The 17,800-nt window shown below is 47.2% G+C and overlaps 1 protein-coding gene across 1 annotated transcript in view; it reads right to left on the bottom strand.

Moving 5' to 3' along the window:
• Positions 1-1,802: 1,802 nt before the first annotated feature.
• Positions 1,803-17,800, bottom strand: part of LAMC1 (laminin subunit gamma 1) — a 70,658-nt gene continuing 54,660 nt past the window's right edge. Inside the window, exons 15-28 of the mRNA XM_062602233.1 lie at positions 17,467-17,620; positions 16,866-17,008; positions 15,971-16,149; positions 15,653-15,809; positions 13,607-13,812; positions 13,122-13,201; positions 12,682-12,819; positions 12,344-12,488; positions 11,494-11,643; positions 10,944-11,058; positions 6,266-6,465; positions 5,875-6,033; positions 5,269-5,368; positions 1,803-4,828 (exon numbers count right to left, since the gene is read on the bottom strand). Coding sequence (XP_062458217.1) covers positions 4,572-4,828; positions 5,269-5,368; positions 5,875-6,033; positions 6,266-6,465; positions 10,944-11,058; positions 11,494-11,643; positions 12,344-12,488; positions 12,682-12,819; positions 13,122-13,201; positions 13,607-13,812; positions 15,653-15,809; positions 15,971-16,149; positions 16,866-17,008; positions 17,467-17,620 — 2,183 coding nt within the window. The 3' untranslated portion in view covers positions 1,803-4,571. The remainder of the gene's footprint in view (positions 4,829-5,268; positions 5,369-5,874; positions 6,034-6,265; positions 6,466-10,943; positions 11,059-11,493; positions 11,644-12,343; positions 12,489-12,681; positions 12,820-13,121; positions 13,202-13,606; positions 13,813-15,652; positions 15,810-15,970; positions 16,150-16,865; positions 17,009-17,466; positions 17,621-17,800) is intronic.

Here is a 17,800-nt window from a genome sequence, read left to right as displayed (position 1 = left end):
CAGGGGTCCTACCACACCAGTATTACCAAACACACAGCACAGCAATCAAGCCTGGACTTCAGTCCCCCCTCTGCCAGTTTGGTGTCCTAGGCTTCTCAAAGCAGGCTTAGGGCCAGCATGTCAAACCACCTCCCCCGTGAGGGCATGGAGGTGTTACCTTGACACAAGGCTATTCCCACATAGACAATCTGTTTTATAACCCAGGATTTAAAGCACAGTGATATTATCAGTTGACTATTTGGAAAAATAAAAAATGAAAAAGCACATACCTCCTCCTTGCTCAGGAACACATGGGAATTTTGGGTTTATGGCTGGTTTGGGTGGGTCTAGAGGCAGTTAGACAGCTGCGGGCACCCCTTGCTCAGGGGTGGCCAAACTCCACCTGTCCATCAGGGACACTGGAACAGATATCATCCAGGCAGAGGCAGTCAGGCAGTGGGACATATGAGTCATGGGGGAGCGCTGCCCTGACCAGGTCACAGCAGCAGTGGTGGTGGTGAGTAACCCCGGCAGGGCACCAGTAGCGGTGCAGCAAGGAAGTGCTCTCATGTCTGGCCTTGCCTTGCCTATGCCCTGCCTGTACCAGCAAGGGAGCAAGACAGACAGACACACAGAGATGAGGGAAGAAGGCACTGCTGTCCCACCTCTCTGCTGGTTTTTGCTGGGCACCTCCATGGGATTTTGTTTTTACGTGGCATTGCTGATGTTTATCAGTTGTGGACCCACTGAAGGTACTGGTTCAGCAGTTAACTAGAAAGATTAACCAGAATGTGGTCTAAGACACCAGGGCTATAGATGGGGAGCACAGGACACTGACGAGTCAGCATGACAGCTGTATGTCCCTCTTCTCCTTCCTCAGATCCACATGGAAACGCTAGAGCTGCATCCTCCAAGCTGTTGCTCCGAGCAGTACCCAACTCTCTGCTCCCCCACTGCTACCTACAGTCCAGCTGAAAGATCAGATGGGTTTTACCAGCTGGGATATGCTCAACAGCAACGCTGGCAAAAAAACAACCAAACAAAAAACAAAACAAGTGAACAAAAAACACCAAACCCACAAAATGAAGCAAAAAAACCTCTGAATAAGAACTAGAAAGGGTTTTTTAGCCAACAAATGCATTAGTGGCAGTTAGAGTTGAGGAACAAAGAACAAAAAGCTGAAGCTAGAAAAATGGAAATATAAGAAATAATAAACTTGCAAATTGACATGGGATCAGCTCTGGTGAAAATTAGTGAGATTAATGTGCATTTTCTTCTACTGAGAAAACTAAAGGAATCCTGTGTGCAGCTGTAAGAGAGGTGTGAATGCAGAACGGCCTAGTCTGTTATCACAGTCATCTGTTCTGACATTAAAAACTTACACTGAGTACACCAACTTATGGTAGTTCCCAGTAGAGAAACTTCATCTTCTTTAGTTAGGGCTACTGTTTCAATTCTCAGGAGCCCCATCCTTTTCCATCGGTTGAAAGTAGAAAGGATTTTACCCTTATGTTGTGCAGAAACAGCCCACCGCTTCCCCAGGGCTTCCCAGGACATTGCAGCTCCAACAACATCAGCACCAACATCATTGTATTTTTTCAAGGCCTGGAAAACCAGCAGCATAAAATTCAGTCATGGCAACACAGCAGTGGGCATGGGGAGAAACCATGATCGCTGCGGCCATCTGCAGTCCACCGCGTAAGTACTTTTCCTTTTCTTCCACCCCAATCCAGCTCATCTGATTAGGCAAATCTCACAATTGTGACACATCCCCATTAACACCACCCCCAAAAAAAGGCAATGCTCAAAAGAATGCCAAGGTATAAGGGGTTACAAATATTCAGACTTTATTATAAATAAGAAATACTGTTTTATACATAAAAACTGCAAGTGTTGCATTTTGTTCACCGCCCCAGACAGCAAGACCACAGATTAAGGCAAAAAGCTGGAGTGAAGGCACATACTGAGGTGGCCACAGTCAGGAATAAGGTGATGAAGGGACTGTCACACGTTGCCCATGACATGCAGCATTCCACCAGCAGCTGTTGCATCATCACATTACGTAAAGAAATAACTGGACTTATACACTGAATAATGGCTGTAATGCAGTAGTGATTAAGAGATTGCTTATAAAGATTTTTTTTTTATTTAAAAATAAAATTCTGTTAAAAACAGCTTAAGGGGGAAAAAAAAGGTAAGAGAAGAAAGCAGGAAACCTTAGGCCTGAGGTCAGCCAGGGCACGCATGCATCTTTGCACCTGCTCTTCTCACAACCTTGGCAGAGAGGTGACACGGTTACAACCAGCCATCTGACAAGAGCAGCCAGCCAAGACACTGACCTCAGTGTCCCACATGTGGGTAAGCACAGGTAAGCTCTCCTCCAGGTATTAGGTATGTTTGCAGGCAGGGGGAAATCCCCAGCTATTAAGTTGTAAGAGTCTTTAAGAGAAGGGGTACAAGAGCAATGTGGGGTTTGCTAGGAACGACCCCTGCCCAGCAGCGCCATTCCCGAGGGTGCACCAAGCCTCTCGCATCACACAGTGGTATCAAGATATCCACAGATCCAGCTCTCCAACTACCTCAGTACTGGGTCTGGCCTCCCAACAGTGCTACAGCTCCTTACAAGCCCAGCTGCAAAGCCAGAGCCCCTGCTCTGCTCCTGGCACAGCAACCCTGGGGACAAGGGACACAGAACAGGGTGCACCATGCATCAAGGATGGCATTGGAGGGAGGGCTAGAAATCATCCACCCTACAGGCAAAGTGGTTATTGCTGATGCCCCTATGGGTGCTGAGGATACAGGAGAGGTAAGAATGCAGGAGCTCAGCTAGGAGAAACACTGAGCTCTAAGGGAATAACACGGACAGGAGCGATAATACAGTGCACGCACCCCAGTGGCTATAAGGGAAAGAACACAGAGGAGGCCAGGCTGTGCCACTCTGGAAATATGGCTGAGTATATTTACACACACATACACACACACGAGAGACTTCCTCACACTATAATCATGATAAAAACAGAAAAAAAAAAAAAAAAAAAAATCACATTCACACAAAAAATATAAATTTGAAATAATTAATAGCACCAGTGTGTGTCAGATAATAATTTCTTCCCCGCTACGCAAACGTACAAAGTTGCATAGTGTTTAAGGATAGATATATACTGGATCTCATGGAAGGGGGGAGGGATGCCAGGCTGGAGGCAAAAAAGAAGCCACAGAGAATGCTCTCATCTCAAGAGGAGGGCCAGAGAAGGAGTGAGGGGCTCCCCGCTGCTCCCACCCAGCACCAGTAAGCAGCTGGGAGGCACTACCTAGGGAGGGAGAGGGAGCCTGCTGGGGAGGCAACGGTAGCGGTGTGAAAGGCAGACCTGCCACCTGAGCCTGGCCTGAAGTCCCTGTGCTGCGGTGGCTTTATGGTGACTGGGAGATCAGTAGACAAAAAGAAAGGAGGGCATTGGTAAACTCCAGCTCTTTCTGCCAGCTTAAAAGCAGGGAAAAAGTAAGAGCAATGCCAAGACACAAAAATGCCACTGTCCTTCAGGAAAAAGAAAGGGAGAAAGACCTTTTCATTTCCACTTGCATGCCCTCTTCCTTCCCCACCCAAAGACATTCAGCACGAAGGCCCGTGCAGCTGTTGGAGCACTCTGATGGCAGCTCTCCTCTTCAGTAAGCCTTTTCCTGCTTGAACTAAGTGATCTGTCAATCAGACATTCATAACCCAGAAAAACAGATCCTCTGGTAATTCAGTAGCAACACCTACAGACAGGAACACAGCTCATGGCTCCCACACTCCCAAGCTTGGACTACCCAGCAGGTAGCTGCTTACAGACCAGACCCAGAACTTCTCCCCACACCAGGAGTGGGGAAGGCAAGACCTATCACTCCCCCAGTAAAGATCTACCACTCCACCAGTATCCCATCTTCCCAAAAAACCTCCTCTCAGAGGCTGTGTTTTTCTCGGAGCGATGCATCATCACAGAAAGCATTTCAGAAAGAGGCTTCAGCTATTCTGTCAAAGGCTACCAATGCTGTCAGATTGGCCACTAGTTATCAATAAAAAAAAATTCACAGGGTTAGAAGGTGGGAAGAGGGATCTGAATGAGTGCAGCTATACTGGCCATTACAGTAATACTTTGGTAGCCACCCCCTTCCTTCATAGGGACAGAGAGCTCTGGGACCACGGACTTTACAGTCGAGGGGAGAAGAGAGGAAAGTGGGATTAGTTTTGCCTTGCTGTATACAGCTCACATGTTTATTTCTGAACCACAGTATAAAGAGTCCAGAGCATCTCTCATCCTTGCACTAATCAAAGGGAAACTGTCTGAGAAAGGGGCAAAGGCAGAGTGCTCAGGAAAACAATCTATATAAAAAAAGCCCTTTGATGCCCAAAGACGGATATTTAATTTGCTTCTCAAAAAAAAAAAAAAATTAAAAAAAAAATCTTTCAACTTATCCTGATTTGAAAAGAAAACAGCAGCTGCGAGCAGCAAAGGCTTGGGTATTGGAAGAAGGTAATGTGTGTTAAGGCACTCCATAGCCAAACCACCGCTCCACCACTCACCAGGGGAATACCCCCCACCCCCAGTGCACCTTTAGGGTTTTTCAATGGACGGGGTGTTAAAACAGCCAGATGGCAAAGTCTTCTTGATGTCTTCCAGGTTGCTAATGTCCTTCAGGATCTCTTCAATGTCCCTGTTGTAAGCCTGTATTGCATCATCTTGCTTCCTGGCTTCTCTTTCAAGAAAAGACACTTTCTGGTCCAGGTCACTATCTTTCATCTGATCTTTGGCACTGTTCAGGGTACCCTCAATTTCATTCAGTTTGTTCAAGTCCACCGTCTCCAGTTGCCCTGAAAAGCCAGAAGCAAATAGTGAAGTCCATTAACAAAGTTTTGACGCTTTAGTTGTGGATGCTTACACAGCTTAGCCCACTCAGAGACCTCCATCAGGCTCTCTCCACATTAGAAACAGCATTTAAAACAGCACCAATCATATGGATTACACCTTCAGTGCCTCAAAAAAAGTCCCTGGCTTGCAGAAAAAGCGGTACTGAACATTGTTCAGTATTCAGGGCTTTGAAGCTAATCAAGGAAAGAAAAAAAAAAACAAAAAACAAAAAACCAACAAACTCCAAACCAAATTCCTTGACAAAACCACGCAAACACCGTTTCTAGAAGCCCACTCGATTCCTTGCACAGCACTATCAGGGAAGCCAGCAGCACGCCACCTACTGGGACTGCCGCATCACGGAAACATTCAAAGGCAGACAGCATACTAAGGACAGTCTTACCTAACTGATCCAGCAGATCATTAATGACAGAAAGCAAACTGTTCACAGAGTTCTTTGCTTTTCTTGCGTTGTCTTCTGCCTCCTGGGCAGCCTGTGAGGCCTGCAGAATTTACAAAAGAAAAATAAATGAGAGCACAAAAAAGGCTGTTGCCTTTCCTCTTCACAAGTCTGCCCAAGCAGTTAAATTACACAAATCCCTGGCTCCTCTCTCCAGGATAACATTCCTACACTGACATCTTCAACACGGTGCTGGTGAAGACCGATGACCTCCAAATAATGCTTTCTGATTATTTCAGGATGGCAATCCCTGATAACTGAGCAGGATTTTGCAGGAAAAGTCAGAGCAGTCAATAGGGCTACGGTCAGGTTTTGATCAAAATAAGTGTTGCATTAAGAAAACTCTCAAATTTCAGAAGGGAATCTATGCTAAATGCCATCAGAGGAACTCCTCTGGTCACCTCACATTTTCAATCCCACTTAAAAATTGGAAGAGTTTGAACACTGGCTGGACCCACTGCTGTCCTTGCAGGAGAAAAAACTGCATTGCCACATCAGCAGGGACAAGGAAGTTTCTTGCCATTGCTGCCACCTGCCAGCATTACTTACCATGCCTGCCATCATCATATCCTGCTCAGCATCATCTTGCTTCCGCTTCAGCTCTTTTTCTGCATCCTGTAGTTGCTTCACCATGTCATCCACTTCCTTGGCTAGCCCCGTCACATCAGCAAAAGTCTTATCAGCTTCAGCTTTGGTAGCAGCAGCATTCTACAACCAACCATGGGGAACAGGATGGAAAAAGGCAGTGAAGGTGCAGAACCTCCTTCAATCCTTTTCATCAAAAGGTCACCAATTTCTTACCATGCCACATTTTGCATTCCCTAGTGGGGAATACAGCAGAAAGCATGTGGGGCTCACCATGAAATACTGGAATAGACAAGTTTACACAGCTACATACCAATATCTCAGGAGGGTGGGCTCAGAACTGCAAAGGACTCACCTTCTGGACAGTACCGGCAATTTTCTCAGCATCATTTGCTTTAGCCTTGGCTTCACGGGCATCAGCAGCAGCATTGCCAAGCGCCAGCTCTGCCTGGCGTGTTTTATTGTTGGCTTCAGCAATGGTCTGGGTAATGGCAGGAATCTTTTTCAGAGCCTCCTCAGCTGCCGTCTTATTATCATTCACCCGCTTATCAAAATCTAAGAAAGGGCAAAACACATCCTTATCACTTGCTCCAGAAGGGACTTGGGATGCTACTTTGACCACGCTACCTCCACTTCACAGTATCACAGTATCACAGTATGCTAGAGATTGGAAGGGACCTCGAAAGATCATCTAGTCCAATCCCCCTGCCGGAGCAGGAACACCTAGATAATGTTACACAGGAATGTGTCCAGGCGGGTTTTGAATGTCTCCAGGGAAGGAGACTCCACAACCTCCCTGGGCAGCCTGTTCCAGTGTTCCGTCACCCTCACTGAGAAGAAGTTTCTTCTCAAGTTTAAGTGGAACCTCTTGTGTTCCAGTTTGCACCCATTACCCCTTGTCCTATCATTGTTTGCCGCTGAGTACAGCCTGGCTCCATCCTCGTGACACTCCCCCTTTATATATTTATAGACACTTATAAGGTCACCCCTCAGTCTCCTCTTTTCCAAACTATAGAGACCCAGCTCCCTCAGTCTTTCCTCATAAGGGAGATGCTCCACTCCCTTAATCATCTTAGTTGCCCTGCGCTGGACTCTCTCCAGCAGGTCCCTGTCCTTCTTGAACTGAGGGGCCCAGAACTGGACACAATATTCCAGATGCAGTCTCACCAGGGCAGAGTAGAGGGGAAGGAGGACCTCTCTCGACCTACTCACCACTCCCCTTCTAATACACCCCAGGATGCCATTGGCCTTCTTAGCCACAAGGGCACAGTGTTGGCTCATGGTCATCCTGTCGTCCACTAGGACCCCCAGGTCCCTCTCCCCTACACTGCTCTCTAACAGGTCGTTTCCCAACCTATACTGGAACCTGGGGTTGTTCCTGCCCAGATGCAGGACTCTACACTTTCCCTTGTTATATTTCATCCAGTTATTCCCTGCCCAACTCTCCAGCCTGTCCAGGTCTCGCTGGATGGCAGCACAGCCTTCTGGCGTGCCAGCCACTCCTCCCACCTTAGTGTCATCAGCAAACTTGCTGATAGTACATTCAATTCCCTCATCTAAATCATTGATGAATATATTAAATAATACCGGTCCCAGTACTGACCCTTGAGGCACTCCACTAGTTACAGGCCTCCAACTAGACTCAGCCCCATAGACTACAACTCTCTGGCTTCTCTCCTTCAGCCAGTTCGCAGTCCACCTCACTACCTGATCATCCAGTCCACACTTCCTCAATTTAGCTGTGAGGATGCTGTGGGAGACTGTGTCAAATGCGTTGCTAAAGTCAAGGTAGACCACATCCACCACTCTGCCATCATCCATCCACCGTGTTATTTCCTCATAAAAGGCTAAGAGATTGGTCAAACATGATTTCCCCTTGGTGAAGCCATGTTGACTGCCCCTCATGACCCTCTTATCCTTGATATGCCTGAAGATGGCACCAAGGATAAGGTGTTCCATCACTTTCCCAGGGATGGAGGTGAGGCTGACCGGTCTATAGTTACCCAGGTCCTCCTTCTTGCCCTTTTTGAAGACTGGAGTGACATTTGCTTTCCTCCAGTCCTCAGGCACCTCTCCTGTTTCCCAAGACTTGGTAAAGATGATGGAGAGTGGTCTAGCAATGACTTCCGCCAGTTCCCTCAGCACCCGCGGGTGCATCCCATCTGGACCCATGGATTTATGGATGTCCAGATTGCTCAACTGGTCTCTAACCCACTCCTCATCGACTAAGGCAAACTGCTCCGTTGACCTGACTTCATCTAAGATCTCAGGGGTACAGGGCTCTTCAGGACTGCCTGCAGCAGAGTAGACAGAGACAAAGAAGGCATTCAGTAACTCTGCCATCTCTGTATCTTCTGTCACCAGGGCACCCATCCCGTTCATCAGTGGGCCTACATTGCCTCTGGTGTTAGTTTTATCTGCCATGTATTTGAAAAAGCTCTTTTGTTGTCCTTGACCCTTCTCGCCAGGTTTAATTCTAAGGAGGCCTTAGTCCTCCTAGCTGCCTTCCTACATCCTCTAGCAGCAGCCTTATATTCCTCCCAGGTGGCCAGCCCCTCCTTCCATGACCTGTAAACTCTCCTCTTCCACGACCTGTAAACTCTCCTCTTCCACTTGAGCATACCCAGCAATTCCCTATTTAGCCACGCAGGTCTCCTGGCCCTCTTCCTTGACTTCCTACGTGTCAGGATGCTCCGATCTTGAGCTCGGAAAAAGCAATCCTTGAATGTCAACCAACTATCTTGGGCCCCTTTACCTTCAAGCAGCCTTGCCCATGGGATTTCCCCTAGCAATTGCTTGAAAAGGCCAAAGTTTGCCCTGCTGAAGTCCAGGGTTGCAATTCTACTTGGTATTCTACTAGTCCTACCACACAAGATCCTGAATTCCACCATCTCGTGGTCACTGCAACCAAGGCAGCCCTCAACCCTTACTGCTTCAACCAGATCCTCCTTGTTAGTGAGGATGAGATCCAGCAGCGCTCCTCTCCTGGTCGGCTCATCCACCATTTGCAGGAGGAAGTTACCATCCATACACTGGAGGAACCTCCTGGACTGTGGCTGGGTTGCCGAGTGGTCCTTCCAGCAAACATCAGGGAAGTTAAAATCCCCCACGACGACCACGGCCTGTGACTGTGAGGCCACTCTCAGCTGCCTGTAGAAGGCCTCGTCAACTTCCTCACCCTGATCTGGTGGTCTGTAACAGACACCTACAACAGTATCCCCCCTGCCAGCCTGCCCCTTAATTCTCACTCACAGACTCTCAACTCGCTCGTCATCTGTCCCTGGACAGAACTCGGTGCACTGTAGTTGCTCCCGCACGTAAAGAGCAACCCCACCACCCTTCCTGGCTGACCTGTCTTTCCTGAAAAGGACACAGCCTTCCATGACTATATTCCAGTCATGTGAGCTGTCCCACCACGTCTCTGTAACTGCCACCAGATCATAGTCTCCTGACTTAACACAGGTTTCCAACTCCTCCTGTTTATTTCCCATGCTGCGCGCATTGGTGTACAGACATTCCAGGGAGCGAGCTGAGCACACCGATTTCACCCTAGGATTATAGGAGGCCTCCCAGTCTTCATTAATCCTGGAGTGCTGCCCCACTGGGGCAAGCCCAGCTACAACCCCATCCCCCTTCGAATCTAGTTTAAAGCTCTCCAAATGAGCCCTGCTAATTCGTGACCTGGCATCCTTTTGCCTCTGTGAGACAAACCTTTCCCACACGCCATTGTCCAGACTGGTGCCCTATAAAACCAGCTGTTATCAAAGAATCCAAAGCCCTGCCTGTAGCACCAGTCTCGAAGCCAATTGTTTATGAACTGAATCTTCCCATTCCTTCCCACATCATCAGTGGAAGATGGAAGGAGTGAGGAGAAGATCACTTGAGCCCCAGACTCTTTCACCATCCGCCCCAAGGCCCTGTAGTCCTTCTTCATCCCCCTCAGACTGCAGGAAGCAGCTTCCTCCCCACCTGTCTGGAAGACCAGCAGCGGGTAGTAGTCTGTCGGGTGCACCAGGTTGGGGAGCGCCCTAGTGATATCCCTGATCCGGGCTCCAGGCAGACTACACACTTCCCTATGATGAGGGTCAACTCTGCATATCAGGCCCTCTGTTCCTCTCAGAAGGGAATCCCCTACTACAATGACCCTTCTTTCTTTCTTAACAGAGGCAGTCTTGAGGTGCAAAGTCGACCGCCTTTTCCTATGTGGCCTTGTGAGCTGGCCTTGCCCCACATTCTCACCTACCTCTCCTTCAAGATCCAGGGCCTCAAACCTATTACGGAGGGACACCTGGGGAAGCAGGGCAGGAACGGGGGAGGGTTTCCCACGACGCCAAACTGGAACTTGCTTCCAACCCTCGTCGTCTTTTTGGTCCCCTACCTCTGCGCAACAGCTACAGGGCAGGGGCTGTCTCGGGCCATCCCCCTCTGTGTGAGAAGGCAGGGGGTCCTTCCCCTTTTGGGGGTATCTCCCTGGAACCGTTCTGACTGGCACGCCAGGGAGTTACTCCACCAGTCGATCTCCCTTTCACACTCCCTGATGGTCCTCAGTGTCTCAACCTCCTCCTTAAGTCTTGCCACCAGGCTAAGCAGATCTTCTACCTGCTCACACCTCACACAGGTGGAATGCTGTCCTCCCTCCCCCGGCAGCAGCAGGCTCTGGCACTCCCTGCACCCAGAGACCTGAACAGCCACGGTTTGGGACGGGGTCTCTGTCTGAGTTGCTGCAGTCACCTTACTGCAAGCTCTCTTTCTGGAGGCAACTTCATCACCTTGACATCAGAAGGATGAAGAACAAACTGGGGTGTGGGGGGATATACGCTTGCAGTTCTCCCTGTTACATATCTTACAACCCTAAATAAGGAACTTAGAAGGAGGTTTCCAATCTTTTTTTTCTTTAAAGAGAAAAGCCAAAAGAACCCACCAACTCCCAGGTACTGGCCATAGCATGGCCCATTTAACCAAGATACTTGTCACTTGGCAAGTTACACGTCACACAGGGATTGAAGGATTCACTGCAAGTGTTTTCTCTTTACCTTTCAGGTTGCTGAGAATGGTATTAGCCTCCTGCAGTGTGCCATTGCCCTTCCGAGCAGCTTCTTCAGCCAGGGCTTTCGCTGCATCTGCTCGAGCCAAAAGCTGGTCTGCAGTCTAAGGAGACATGACATGTATCAACATTCTGATACATTTCTTACCTTAACATTTCTTACTTTTAGAGGAGAACCACCTAGGTTATCATTTAGCATTGCTCAGCCTGAAACACCAATGCCATAACAAACAGTGTCCATCCCTGAGTGGCAATGCTTCCTCTGAAACCAGGTGAATTTAGGTACTTCTGGAATACTGTTCCAAATACAAAGACAACACTACACCTGACAAACATCCTCTATTCTCTCATACAGCCTCAATGCCATTGGTTTTACCAACTTTTTGCATCTCCTTTCTGAGGCCACTCTTCAGTATTCTTGTAAGTTATATGCAGCGCCAAGACTGAGTAAGACCAGATCTTCCGTCCTGGCCAGTTACTCGTTTTCCTTTTTTTTTTTTTCCCAGGAAACAAAAGCCTGCACACAAAACAGAACTGACCTGCTGCTCCGTCTTCCCTTTCTCCAAGAGGTTCTTTACTTCCAGCTCCTTTCCTTTCATGTCTTCTCTCAAATCCTCATAATCTTTTAGCTTCCTGGCAATTAGTTGATCTAACTCCTCTGCTTCCTTCTTGATCTTATTTGCTTCATTCTGCAGGTGGAGATCAGAAACAAATGCAGAATCCTGAATGTTAGAGAATTCCTGAACAGGTGGTGAAACACGGTATAGTTTCTAATGGTCAAACAGGCAGAAGCTATGACGGGTACCCATCTCTTACAACTACAGTTGTAACTTTGCCTTCAAAGCTCTGAATACCATGAGGGTCAGTGCAATGAAGGACAGATGCTGCAAACAGTTTTGTGCGCAAGAAGCTTTACTGCACTATAGTGAGCACGTAAGAGGGAGCAGTTCGGCAGGCTTCAGAGTGAACTGAACTTTTTTCACTTCTCTGTTCAAGCCAAGATGTTTGGCAAATAACATTTCACTCATTTTTTTTGTCCTTCAGAGATCAGAGGATGTAGGAAAGTTATGTATGTAGTTTCCTGCACACACATCTCCTACATAGCAGCTGAAACGCCCAAGTCTGGATCATGCCTAGTTGGATAAAACTTTCACAGACTGTTTCTATGCAGAGAAACATTAGCAAAGTACAAGCAAGGCATGCCAGCAACCTAGCACACTGCTGTAACGCTTATACTCATTATCTTTAGAAAGAGCTGTGCAGGTTGGATGAGGCCTTGGGTGACATGATTTAGCGTAAGGTGTCCCTGCCCACGGCAGGGGGGTTGGAACTAGATGATCTTAAGGTCCTTTCCAACCCTAACGATTCTATGATGCTTCCCACACATACCTCTAGCCCTGTGGAATCCACAGTAGGTAGACTGGTGAGATTAGCGTAGATCTGCAGGGCTCTGTTTCCAGCTTCCTCTGCCTCTGCAAGCACTTTGCTGGCCTGCTTCTCTAGGTCTCGAGAAATGTTCCTTGCCTGATTATACCTAAAAAAACACCAAGGATCTAGTTACCTTTCCTTTTTTTGGTAGAACCGAACTTACTAATTGAGTAGGGAAGCTATGAAATTGAAAGACAAGTCTCACAAAATCCAAACCATAAAATACTATAGAGGGTGTCTTAATTTTATGCACTGCTCTAAAGCCAGGAAATAAAACCAACTTTATGTTACTGACTCACTTCCGGTTGAGCTCATCAATGTCATTTGCAGTTTGGTTTTCACCAGCCAGGGTCTTCAGCAGCAGCTGATATGCTTCTGTGGAAGTATCATTTGCTGCCTTAGCTATGCGAACAATTTCATCAGCTTCTTTTTTGTGTCTGAACAAGATTACAGAAGAAAAAATAATGCCATTAGAATTGTCAGGCAGTGGTTTCATCCTCTATTCCAGATTTTATTCTCCCAGCTTTTATATTTATTTTTCCTTCCTTCACCCAGATTTGCATACAGAAGGTGCTGAAACATCTGCAACAGAAGATGCTGTCTGAGCACCCACAGTGCCAGTCTCTGACTCAGAAAAGTAAGAGACTCTGTTTCCTATCAAGCGAATAAAATTTTGGTTTTGCAAAGAAGAGCAGGGTCCTGATGCAGCCTGTGAGGAGCATGTCTTGCCACAGCCTACCTTTCAGCCAGCTTACGGGCCTCTTCTGCCAATAGAGTCATGTTGTTAGGGTCCCCACTTGACTCCGGAGGTGTAATGGACTGAAAGAAAAAAAGAAATCTTAAAGCTCTTCTTTATCTTTTATTCATCTTTTCTTAGATTTACTGTCATGATCGAAGTGCTTAGAGATGTGTCTAAGCTACTTCTAATTTCTCTATTTTTTTTTTCTTGAGCCCATAGAGTTTCCATCAATGGCTGCCCCTCAAAAACAGGTGCCAATATTTATTTAGGAGTTCTTATGCTGGTTTCTTTGAGCAGGAGATAAGATACAACCTATGACAGACACTGGGATCTTCATTTATTTATTTCCTGTGATCTTGGGTAGGGAGGAAGATATTTCCATAGCAAATTTGCTCTATGAGAGAGAACAAGCAGAGAAATACACCGGAGGGCACAGAAAGGAAAGGCCCTCTCCTCATCACATGGGAAGTTGGCAGCACACTCACCACATTGTCAGCTGCCATCTTTGCCTTCTCAAGCATATCAGAAGCTAAGCTTATCAGGTCCTCAGTGTCCTCCACCCGCACCCTGGCTTGCTCCGCCAGATTTTCTGTCTCCCGCACTGTGCCCTGGATGTTCCTCAGCCTGTTGAGCTGGCTTGTTAGCGTGCTGTTAATGTCTTTGAGACGATCCATGAGACCCTGATCTACATCTGAAACACACGATATAAGCAGCAGTAAAATTAATTACAGCAGGAAAAGAAGCTGGAGCAGCAGCTTACCTCTGCAGGCAACATGTTGGTAAGTTAATCCCCTACTGAAACATGACCAGCAAAGCCATTTCACAAGTCAGTCAGCTTGAGATCAAAGTCATCATCAGAATGCACACCAAATTTGAGAAATGAAAAGTCATTAAGTACTAAGACCACAATCCTGCTGGGTGTTGGAACCAACTGACAGGGAATTTTGTGTCCAGAATCATGTTTCACCTCTATCATTGATTTAAAGAACACAACAGAGCTGTTCCTCAAGAGATATGAAACATCTGCTCTGTAAATTCTCTTTATCTTAACTCCTAGAAGCTAAGCAGAGACAGAAGAATAGTGGGGCTGTACACTATTGCCCACTATAGGCAATGGTGGCTACTCCTGAGCCAGACAGAGCCTCCATACACAGAATAGCAAACCCACCCCAATCTGCCCCCCAGACCAAAGGGATGGCAAAAGCTGGCAGGATAGAGCCTTGGTTCTCCAATCTGTAGGAACTATGAACCCCCCAAACTTCCCCAAATTTCTGGACCACCATGTAACTCCCCACAACAGCATCTTACTAATGGAGCCATAAAAGCACAGATACATGCCTCATGACCATGGGCAATTACTTTGAAAAGGAGATGAAGGATAAGCAGAAGCCTGCAGGCCTCCAAAATTAAGATTTTTTTTTTTTCCCTTGACCTTGCAGCACACAGTAACTACTGAACATGAACATCTGACATATTTCAGAAGCATACTACAAACCACATGTCAAGTAGAAAAACACAAGTAAGTGCTGCAGGTGCGCAGAAATTTTTGCAATTTGCCTCTGCTGAATTTGACTTGTCACTTAGGGAAGAAGCAACAAAGCTGGTGAAGGGCCTTATGAGGAGTCACTGAGGCAACTATGGTTGTTTAGCCTGGAGAAAGAGGCTGAGGGGAGACTTTATCACACTCTAGTGAGATAAGAGTAGTGGATTTGACAGTTCTGGGGTAACAGCTGGACTTGATGATCGTAAAGGTCTTTTCCAACCCACTTGATTCTATGATTCAAATATCTAATCTACCCTCTTTCAGCTTAAAGCTATTCCCCCTTGTCCTATCACTACTTGCTCTTTTAAAAGGTCCGTCTCCAGCTTTCTTTAGGCTCTGTTTAGGTACTGGGAGGCTGCTTTAAGTTCTCTCTGGAGCCTTCTCTTCTCCAGGCTGAACAACCCCAACTCTCTCAGCCTGTTTTCAGAGAAGATGTGCTTACTCTAGTCCTGTGATCATATTTGTGGTCCTCCTCTGGACTTGCTCCAACATGTCCCTGACCTTCTTATATTGGGGCCAAAGTGCTGAACACAGTACTCCAGGTGGGGTCTCACAAGAGCAGAGTAGAGGAGGAGAACTGCCTCCCTTGACCTGCTGGTTCTTTTGATGCTGCCCAGGATAGCAGTTGGCACTTTTTTTGGCTTTCCAATAAGTATATTGGGAAGTCTTCCGTTTGTTTAGCAAGTAACTAAAACCACTTTTTCATCTGGAGAAGAGGGTAACACATAGAAGACTTGCATCTCTACACAGCTAGAGGCAAATCTTCACTTTGCATTTACAACAGAAACGACTGGGAGAACAGCAGGGATAAAAGCACAGCCACTGTTGTTTTGATAATAACATACACTGTGTCAGTGCTATATGAAATGGCTGTCAATCCTAATGCACAGCAAAGACTTGAAGTTAAATACCCTTTGTCCAAGGGGAACAGGAACATCAAGCAAAGAGCTCATTTCACATTGGTCCATGTCTGCTTAGGTCAACTCACCTTTGCTGTTTTGTGCTTCCTGGAGCAACTCCATAACATCTCTTTCTGCCTGCTTCAATCTCTCTTCAAAGGCTTGATCAGTTACAGTTTCTTCTCCTGTACCCAGATTTGCTATAAGGTTTTCCAGCTCCTGCAACCTTTCACGCTGCTCCACCACCTAGATGATAAGGACAGAGGACAGCTGTAACACAGAGCAAAGCACCTTGAACCTCTCTGCTTTCAGGAGGTACCAGCCAACCACAAACACAAAAGCCACTCCACAAGCAGGCATATAGCCACCTTTTCCAGTGGTACCAACAGTAGTGTCTGTGGTCTCACCTTATCTTTCACTAATCTGTAGCAGGCTGGACACTCTTGACAGCCTGGCCAGGAGCGGTTGTAGAAGTAGTTCTCCTCACACTGGTCGCAGCGGCTTCCCACAAAGCCCTCCTTGCATTCACAGTGACCGTTCTCTTGGCACTGCAGGGAGCGTGAACCCTCGGGATCACAGTCGCAGGCTGCAGGGAAGTTAAACCTCAGTCAGACTGGAGGAGAGGCAGAAATACCCTAAGACCCACAGGGCAAGAGCATACCCTCAACATTCCAAATACCTGCAAGAGCAACAGGGCACAAACTCACAGATGAAGCCCCATTCCAGGCACTTCTACACACAGCAGGGCACCAGATCTAGCTGGACACAACATTCATTGCATGTGCTCAAAGTGTTGCTGCTGCCTCTCCCACAAAGCATTATGACTTTCTACCCCATTTCATTGTAACCACCTGCAGTAATTTGCCTGCTCTTTACAGGCAGAGGTATCAAGGAGGAAAGTTTGGATCATCCTGTTTTTCAATCATGCTTACAAGGTTTGTTGCTCCTCAAGATAGAATCTGTATATTCAGGCCATTTGCAGAGTAGCTGGGCAGAGATTTAACATCATGAAACAGGATTATTGCTGGACAAGATCCATAAAAAGCACTTACATGGAAGAGAAGTACATATCTAGGGAGTTGGAATTCTTCCTACTCCCCATTATAAAAATAAGAAAAAGGGGATAAACTATTGTACACAGATCAAATTTCACCATACAGAGTGTGACCATAGAAGTGCCAACTTCTGCTGTGATGAAGAGCAAGGTGAGAGAGTACCTTTCCAGAGACAGGAAGAAAATAAAGACAAGGCTGGCTGTGCAACATCCTTCCCATCTGCCTTGCTCCAGCCTCTCAGACTTACGTTTACAGCCTTCAGAGCCAAAGCCGAAGTGGTTGACCTCACATCTGTCGCAACGCTGGCCTGTGATGCCAGGCTGGCACTCACACTGCCCGGTTCGGATGTCGCATTGGCCATTGGTGGAGCCCAGTGCGTGGCAGTTGCACCTGCGGGAGGCAGCCACATGTCAGACAGTGACACAGAAGGGTGCATGAGTGAAGTCCTTCTCTGGGGGAGCCCTAAGTAGCACAGCAAAATGTTTCCATTTGGCAAAAGACACTCTTCTTCTTGTGCAAATGCAGGAGCGAGGCACCGAACCTTTGAATCATGCAAAGTCATTTGGTACCTGCACTAAAAAAGGAACTCACAAGCCCCTGCTATCAACAATCAGACAGTCACGTGGCACTTTTCTATTTAAAATCCTGATTTAAAGCTATTTATAAAGCTATTTGTAAGTAAGGCCTTTTGTACAGCCTTCATAGCTGCTCCTTGACTGCTGCCCTTCCCCACCCATAGCAGCATTCAAGGCACAGCAGCTACTTGTGACAAACATCACATTCCTGCACAAAGTAAGCACAGATCCCCCAAAACCAGGCTCTTCACCCCAGTGCAAGGCGAACATCACCTCTCACAGCCACGTCCACTCTGGAGGTTGAAGAAGCCAGGCTCACAGGCACTGCAGTCCCTCCCAGTGACATGAGACAGGCACTCACACTGCCCAGTCACCTGATTGCAACTCGTCTGCTGATTCACAGTGCCATACGGATTGCAGTGACAAGCTGCAAAAATAGAAGGGATACAGAAACATGCAGAAGGTTAGAAGCCTTGTGGTGCTGGTACTCTGCTAGCCACTCCCTGAACAGGCCTGGATACAAAACACGCACAGCCCAGTCCCTGCATCGCACAATGCTTTTGCTTCGATGGCAGCAAGCACCCACAAACACAAGCATTTTAGCGAG

The sequence above is a fragment of the Pezoporus occidentalis genome, unplaced genomic scaffold (genome assembly GCF_034315485.1).
Source record: "Pezoporus occidentalis ecotype Australia unplaced genomic scaffold, CSIRO_AGI_Poc_V1 ctg76, whole genome shotgun sequence".
Classification (NCBI taxonomy): domain Eukaryota; kingdom Metazoa; phylum Chordata; class Aves; order Psittaciformes; family Psittacidae; genus Pezoporus; species Pezoporus occidentalis.
The sequence above is the reverse complement of the archived record's forward strand: the minus strand, read 5'-3'. Positions and strand labels throughout refer to the sequence as shown.